Raw genomic sequence first — 8,921 nt, forward strand, 5'->3', positions numbered from 1 at the left:
ACAAGCTCCCTCCCCAGTCCACACAGACCATTTAAGAAAACTAAACTGCAAACACATTTACAAATGGTCACATTATCAGATGACGTTCATATTTGCATATCAACTATTGTTTATTTAACACCTCGACCCACCCTAATGAAAAACAGCTTTAACTATGGCACATACACTTCACGTTAAGAAATAAAGGCATCATAAAAGAGGTTATTTACATATAGAAATCCTAAAGCAAAAACAGTCTGTTTAACTTTGATAGCTTACACTGCTACAACAAACACAAACACACCCAACTTGTGTCATGTATACTTGAGCAGAGAAAAGTAGATTGTAGCTTGGCCGCACAAAAAACTAGATCATAACTGCGCTTGTAAAATGCAGCAACTAATCCAAAAAACATAACCGTTGGAATTTGTTGTGTGTTGGCATGTGGGCAGTGAAAACCAGGATTAAGCGTGAGACTATTTTATACAAAATATAGAATTCGGAATACTTACTCTCCTGTCGAATTACTGGCTCATATGAGAGAATTGTGTCTTCCTGACCCTCTGCATGACGAGAAAAGATAAAAATATCCATATGAAATATGAAGGTTTCATTTATCATCATTCAATACAAACACAATCCACTTGAAATACCACTGGAATGAACTTGTAGGTGACATAGATCATAGCTATGAATCAGTTTTTTTTAAGCATTTAAAGGTTAATAGCATGACACTGATCAAATGGAATGTTGCACCTCTGCAGAACACACTGGTAAAGATTTAATGCTGTAAGCACAAAATGGATGTTTAGAGGCACTTACTGGAGCTGCTTTCACTGTCACTGGTGTTGGACGTCAAGCATTCTGTGGATATAAGATGAGTGAAGTTTAGAAATGTCACAATGCACATTTTCGCCCATATGTAAGACTAATAGTATATCCAGCACAGCTCGGAATGAAACTATACACCCTCCCGTACCATCATGCCAAGAATAGAAAAGGCTGAGTGAAGAGAGGAAAACAAACAGAGAGAACTTTTGGGCACTTAAATGGCTGCCGTTTCCTTAGAAGGGAAATGGTAGGATGAGGCAGCAATAGGAAATTAAGTATTTCCTTTTCCTACGACCCTAGTGATCTTAGATTCCGTGCTGAGCGTTTCCTATGACCTTGCCAGTGTCCGGTTCATCAGACAGTGATACTGCTCCTCATGCCAAAGTAAACAAGCCAGTGTTGGATTCCTTACAGGAATCAAATTACAAACATACCTTAGATACAGTGACGACAACATGATTAAAACATTAAAAACACTAAACACACACTCAATCCAGCCCAGTATGAGCTGGCTTTGAAGACACTATGGGACCTCAAGAGGTCTACCGTGGATTCACTCTCCCTTCAGTGTATCATATGACAATCAGATCTTTGATTTAAGAATATTTATGTGTGAATGATTTATGTGTTTAAAAATGGTCCCTTTCAGGTCATGGTTTGTGAGTCTCTTGCTGTGAATTCTTTACTGATTTTTATAAAGTAAACGTAAGAATAACTTATATTTTTAGTAATTTTTCAAGATCAACATTTACTGGACAGAAGCAACTTAGGTTTTTAGAAAAGCCATGTTACAATGTATATGATACACCAGGCTTTTAAGAAACATTTATTTGTACCTCTCTCAATCATTGTATTGCACTGCATTATATGTTTTAAATGCAATAAAAACTTCACAGCTTTGATCATAAAACTAAGCAAATATCATCCTCTTAAAATTATTAGGAGACAGAGAGTGACAATATTTATTTGCATTTTATGTAAGTAGTCTGTTATAAAGATATTGATTTACATTATAAGCTATCAGAATTTTTATCTTGCCTTTTTGGTCATAAATATCAGCATCTGCACCAAATTGCAATATTTTTACATATTTTACTCCTCATGTATGAGCTACCTATTTTCACTATATATACTGTATGAGCCATAAAAGCCTGACGTATCACATATGATATTTAACAAAAAAAAAGCCTATTTATTTTAAGATTTGTATTTATTTATTTATTTTTGTCTAAGGCTCAAACTGTTTACAGGGTTACATCTTTCAAAATGTAATAATTTGTACTTGTAATTGCTTTATTTTCACGTAGGCCATACAGATTATTGGATAAAGTTAACCAAATTATAACTCTCTTTTTAAGCATGGTTTTAGCAAACTCACATTAGGCCTGGCTCTATATTGGTACGTTACACCCACTTTTCACCTTCTAATAGACACTTGATGGATATAATCAAGTCCTACATTTTAGATGCTAAACATATTGTTTCACTCTGAAATGTGTCACTAAAATGAGCTGCGAATGTCAAATAATGTACTTTCAAAAAGCAGATGACTATTAAGGTAATACTTTCATTACAGGTAAATAATACTTTCAAAAAGCAGATTAAGGTACTATTAAGGTAGAGAGGAGATTCTGTGAGAAAGAGAGAGAAACAGAAAGAAAGAATCAAATGTGTGTGGTGTGTGGCACAGCCGGTTCAGTTAGCTCAGGGAACAGCTGCTTGACAAGAGGAACCACACACTTACTCAAACTCTTTGATCCATAAAAGTCATCGCTTAACCCTGGGAAGTCCTGAGCGTCCCGACAGGTGAAAGCAAGAACAAAGAGAGAGAGCAGAAAGGAAGAAGAAAGGTTAGTGAGAGGCTGGGAGAAGAGAGGTGTTGCACTCTCGAGGGATGAAGCAATACTAACATCACCTTGCTGTGCGGTGAAAGATCTGGGTTGTCCGTTTGTAATTTAAGGGGCTTCCCATGCAGATTCATCAGTAACAAAATTATAAGTTAAAATGCTGAAGGGAGCAGCTCTAAACAGCTCTGACACTGATGGATGTTCTAGCACAGCATTTGAGTGTTAGTGCAGCCTCACACCTGTGAGAAGTGCTGAGGTCCCCCTCAGAGCAAGACAAAGGCCAGGGAGGCCCTGATTTGCTCGGTTTCCTCACAGAAAGGTCAAGAGCCAATCAGAAGCCGTCTCCAGGGTGAGTGACAGTGACAGGATGAAGCATGAAGGACAGAGTCAGAGCCCTCGCCACAAGCTCATACTCACGTTCAGTCTCCACCAACTCCTGCACTATATTCTCCTTGCTCTTGTAAAACGGGAACTTGCGTGATAGGTTGAAGCTTTTTTTGCGCTTCACTTTGACTGGCTGCGTGGACACGAGCCAATGGTGGGTGAATGGGGATGAGGAATGAAACAAACACACAAAAAAAAAACACAAGAATGGGTTTCAATGTAATTCACAGCACACATGCAAAAATAAAACCAAAGATGACATGGTCGCACAAACAAGTGGGGATAATGAATTTAAACAACATTTAAATTCAATTAAATTAAAGTTCATTTTAAGTTTTGACGTTTTAACTGTGAATGTAACAGAGGGAATACATAACAGAACAATGAAAGATGTTAAATATCTTCATTGCACAAATTGCAGAAGAAGAAAAAAAAAAAAACCCTGGTAAAAGTGAAGTGTGCAATATTTTTTGTTAAAATACTTTTTTGTCTTCCGGTTAAATGTGCAGATTCAACTACACCACCAAAAATGTTGGGCTCTGAAAGATTTTTCATGATCCTTCAGAAATCATTAGAATATGCTGATTTGGTGCTCAAGAAACATTTCTTATTATCAATTCCGAATACAGCTGTGAAAATTATGATCATTTTTTTCAGGATTATTTGAATAGAAAGTAAAAAAAAAAAAAAAACTGCATTTATTTGAAATGGAAATCTTTTATAACATTATAAATGTCTTTACTTCCACTTTTGATCAATTTAATGTGTCCTTGTTGAATAAAAGTATTAATTTATTTTTAAAAATCTTACTGACCTTATTTTTGAACGGTAATGTACAAATATGCCATATGGAGAATTATTTTTTTTTAAACACACTTCACCCTTAAAAGTTTAGTTCACCCAAAAATAAAATCTGGTCATTATTTACTCACCCTTATGTCGTTCACTCTGCCAAACATCTCCTTTTGTGTTTAATGAAAGAAAGAAAATCATACATGTTTGTAATAACATGAAGGTAAATAAATGACAACTGTTATTTTCGGGTGAACTACCCTTTTAATATACAATAAAGTGTTTCTCAATCCTGGTTCTAGAGGGCCCCCAACAGTCAATTCAGGTCATAAGCCCTATTCGGACAGGACTGTTTTACAGGGAGTCGTTAGAGAAATTTGTTTCACAAATTTTGTGTTTTTCTCACAAAACCTCTGTAATAATTCCACTAATCCTGTCCGAATGCGAATGTCTGTGATTTTTTTTTCACAACACATTTTCTTGTGTTTTGGGCAGTGTGAACAACCGTAGACTAGGGGTGTTGAAATTAATCACTGCATCGCGATGCGGACGTGGAGGATTCTGCATCGATGCAGTAATAGATTGTAATCGATTATAGCCTACTGATGTCATTCGCATATGCGCTTATCACGCCAGTATTAAAAAATTTACCCACTATTTTTAAATTTGAGATCTGGGCACACTTTTGGAAAAAACAAGTTTATAGTGGCACATGTGCGCTAGAGACAATCGCGGCGGGCTTCATTGCACAGAATATGTGCGCTATGAGACACACGTGTGCATTGCTTGACTTGTGTTTCCACTCACTGTTATTTCAGTGTTGTACTGAAGCACGGCTGTGGTTAAATGCACTTACATCTCCGAATACTTTTATGATATGAAATTGATGTAGGCCTAAACACAGTCAGTTATGTTTTCAGAACAGGACAAAACATCTGACATGTCGAAACAGATCTGTGCATTAGTGTGAATGCAACCTATTAACCTGTGTCTATGATCTCATCAGTAATCAAACAGCAATAATGCGGAGGAAAAAAGAAAAACCCAGAAGTACTTTTTGTTTATCACTTGTAATTGTCCTTTTCCCCCTTTATTACTTTGTATTTGCTTGTATGTTTTGAAGCTATATTTAGTTGGTTACATTTTTAAAGTTTTTTTTTATTTATTATTAATTATTTTAAAAAGTAGCCTGCTTATATAATTTAATACAAATTCACAAAATAAATTTGATATAATCGTGATGCATCGTGATACTGAATCTAATCGTTGACATGATAATCGTAATCGGATTGCATTGTGAAACCAGTGACGATTCACACCCCTGCCGTAGACACTCTTACTACTGCGCACATTTTTTTATATGTTTGCCTCCCAGCAAAGAAATAAAAAATAAATAAAATCAAGAGCCAGATCACGTAAATTGTTAAGACTGGCTACTGTAATATCAGTCAGGTAAGATAACTCAGCTTCATTCCTGCACTCAATTACATAATGTTTTAATTACATATGAACCTTTACGAAAATTAAACATGGTTAAAAAAAAAAGAAAGTTAAAGTAACCAAAAATTAACCATAGCTTTGCTATACTAGCCATAGCTGAACTATGGTATTTGTAGTAAAACTGGTTATACTAATGGTAATCAATCCAAATGACTACACACAATGCACGCATACAGAGCACGTGATCTCTGCAACAGCCAGGTGTACAAAACTGACCCTCCCACATCTGTTATAAACACGAAGATATTATTAGTCCCGTCTGAACTGGTACATGAAAATCAGAGACATCAGGTGATAAGAATCGAAACTTAAACGTAGTTTAGAAAACTAGTCCCATCCGAATAGGGCTAGTGAGCGCTTTTTTTATTAATGAGCAGAGAAGTTAAATCAGGTGAGGGAAACATCAGAAATGTGAAGTATTGGGGGGGCCTCCAGGACCAGAACTGAGAGGAATTGATCTAATCATCATAGCTGATTATGATGGCACAGTGCATGTTTGTAATTGTACGCTTTTGTTTGTGTGGCTGTGAGAAATGAGATGCTCAGTAACAGGAGCCTCCAGGATACTATGAGAAGCCACCAATTCCCACACTCAGGGGAAGTGGGGCAGCTCCCATGAGCAGTTCACAGGAGGAGGAGGACGACTCACTCACCCTGTTGGACTCAATCATGCCCGTCCTTGCGTGGAACTTGACTGTTTTTAACCGTGCACGCTCTTTCTTTTCCACTCTGGATCAAAAAAAAAAAACAAATTTGTATGATTGGCAATGAACACTCTCCATTACTACAGGGGAAATGCTGTAATTCTGTCTGGGCTTCTTGGCAGTACTGTACCTTTTCTTGCTTGGTATGACACCAATTTGCTCACTCTCCCCATGGGGTGTAACCAGCCGTGCCTGCCACCACTCATCATCGGAGGCGTTGATGACATGCAGGATGTCCCCATAGGAGAAACTCAGGCCCTGGCTAGGGAGGCAACTGTCCCTTGTCCTGTCGTAGTCAAAAAGAGCCCTGGGAAAACCAAACCAAACAATACATACATCAACAGTGTGCTGGAAGAGTGGGTATTCAGGTTTCATTGTAAAACATCTGTTGTGCTTGATTAAAGGATGGGTGTGGGAATACACATACACAAACAACAGTACATCATTGGACATCTGCACCTATTTGTTGTTTAAATTTGTTTAGCAGATGCTTTCTCACTAAAAGCAACTTTCAATACACTTCCTACCATAGGCATAGCAACCACTTTAGAAAAAAAAATATATGTACATCTTCCCACATTTTGCAAGATTATTTTCAATTTACAGCACTGTTCGGGCAATTTTTAAATTGTATTTGAAAGTCTCTTATGCTCACCAAGGCTGCATGTAATTGAGAGAAGAAAAAAAAAACGTAATACTGTTAAATTTTATCACAATTTAAAAGAATAACTATTTTTATATTTTTATAATGCAATTTATTACTGTGATGGCAAAACTGAATTTTCAGCAACCACCACTCAAGTCTTCAGCGCACATGATCCTTCAGAAATCATTCTAATATACTGATTTCATGCTTGAGAAACATTTCTTATTATCAAAGTTGTAAGCAGTTGAGATGCCTAATATTTTCGTGGAAACATTTTGTGGAAACAGTGATACATTTTATATTCTTTGATGAATACAAAGTACAAAAGAAGAGCATTTATTTGAAATTTAAATATTTTGTAGCATTATAGATGTTATTTTGTAACATTTTTAAAATCTTTACTATCTCTTGATCAATTGAATGTGTCCTTGTTGAATAAAAGTAAATCTATTGGGCAAATGTCCCCCCATTTTTCTTATCGTTGCTACATCCCTGCACAGTCAGTCCCCCGGATTAACCTGGGGTTAAGCACAGAAGGGCACAATAGTGATAGAAGATCCACATAAAATCATGAGAAACCAGATGGCAGATGACGTTGAGTACAGAAACACAGTCAGGCATTGTGTTCTAAGCTGAATGTTTTTACCTTGTCAGACAGGTAAATCCAAATGAAAGGAGGAAAACCAGTGGAGCAAGTCTTCCTGTTTTTCTACATACCTTTCTCCTAGGACACACTAATTACAAGCCCACAGAGACACTCACACATAGTTTGCTAAACAGCTAAATTGAGGACAACATCAGGCCTCTGTTTTAAGATTTTAAGGCCTCTGCTTTTATCTCATCACTGCATTTGTAGGAATGTGAAAACGCCTTGAGATCGCACACTTAACATTAACACGTGTGGTCAGCGGACTCATGAACCCGCAGCAGCTGAACGGTGCATTAAGCACAGCTCACCTTAGGTGCAAGCTAGAGGTCTGCGTGGGACTATTTTTTTAGTCCCGCTCCCGCAAGGTTATATTATGCACCCACCTGCTCCCGCTATATATTCACTCTTTGTTCACCCACTGTCCGCTTAGAATAATTTTCTTCCCGACCCGACTGTTCCCGCTAAATTTAGATCTCGTTTCCAGATCTCACATTTAAATTTCCGCTACTGAAAGAAAGAGAGATAGGCTAACAAATAAAAGTGTAGTCTGCACAAAATTGTAGGCTATTTTATTCATCTTGTGAAGAGTCTTGAATTTATATTAATTATCTTAAGACACAAAATTCGTTTAATATTTTATGTAACACGGTAGGAAAAAAGTGTCCGAGAAAATAAAATTGTACAAAAATTGTATTTCTTATTTTTATTCGTCTTGTCAGGATACAATTCGTTTAACATTTACAACACAATAGGAAAAGTGTCGCAAAGAGAAAAAAAAATAAAAATGTAGGTTGTACAAAAGTAGCCTATTAGCTATTTTTATTCGTCTTGTCTAAATACTAAATTCGTTTGACCTTTTTCTGTTAACATAGTAGGAAAGTCGCAGAGAAAAATAAATAAATATGACATCTGTCATTTAAAATTATAGGCCAAGCAAAATATAAACAAAACCGAGTTGAGAATCCACACTTTGCTCCATCCTTATTCTGCTCTGTCACTCATCAACAACCTGCCTGTTCTGTCTGAGGGCCGTATATTTACCACTGGCACAGCCTGCTCTGATCATCGTTATGCACATGCTGCACACAAACCCCGCAAATAAACCAAGTAGAAAGCATGCGTGCAGCGCGTGCATAACAGTTCGAGTGCAGGCTGTACCGGTGGACAATAAGAATAAAGCACAGATATGCTGTTCTGTATGGACGTCGGGAACGGGATATTGTTAGACCGCCCGCTCCCGTTCAAATTACACCAGAGTTACCGACCACTAGGGCTGTGTATCACCAGCAAAGTCATGATACGATACATATCACGATACAGAGGCCACGATACGGTACGTATCACGATACACGAGAATTTAGTAACTCGACGCGTCCGCAAGTTTGCTTAGGTGCACGCGGCAAATATGACATCATCGCGGTGTTGGTGGAAGTTCGCTTTGAGTGCGCGCGACGTTGTTTCGCGTGGCGGTGTGCACGTCATTTTTTGTAACTTTCCGCTCAGCTCCGCTTCCGAAGATGCACGAGTTCAAAGCGACTCTAGCCGAACATGCACGTCTGTGCCAGCATTTGTGTGAAACAGAAGCAGTT

The 8,921-nt window shown here is 37.5% G+C and overlaps 1 protein-coding gene across 1 annotated transcript in view; it reads right to left on the reverse strand.

The window, feature by feature from the left end:
- Nucleotides 1-8,921, reverse strand: part of dlg3 (discs, large homolog 3 (Drosophila)) — an 80,354-nt gene that overhangs the window by 4,024 nt on the left and 67,409 nt on the right. The window contains exons 11-15 of the mRNA XM_016446568.1: nucleotides 6,168-6,344; nucleotides 5,987-6,062; nucleotides 2,555-2,600; nucleotides 802-843; nucleotides 492-542 (exon numbers count right to left, since the gene is read on the reverse strand). Coding sequence (XP_016302054.1) covers nucleotides 492-542; nucleotides 802-843; nucleotides 2,555-2,600; nucleotides 5,987-6,062; nucleotides 6,168-6,344 — 392 coding nt within the window. The remainder of the gene's footprint in view (nucleotides 1-491; nucleotides 543-801; nucleotides 844-2,554; nucleotides 2,601-5,986; nucleotides 6,063-6,167; nucleotides 6,345-8,921) is intronic.

Source organism: Sinocyclocheilus anshuiensis, unplaced genomic scaffold (assembly GCF_001515605.1).
Source record: "Sinocyclocheilus anshuiensis isolate Anshui unplaced genomic scaffold, SAMN03320099.WGS_v1.1 scaffold227, whole genome shotgun sequence".
Taxonomy (NCBI): Eukaryota; Metazoa; Chordata; class Actinopteri; order Cypriniformes; family Cyprinidae; genus Sinocyclocheilus; species Sinocyclocheilus anshuiensis.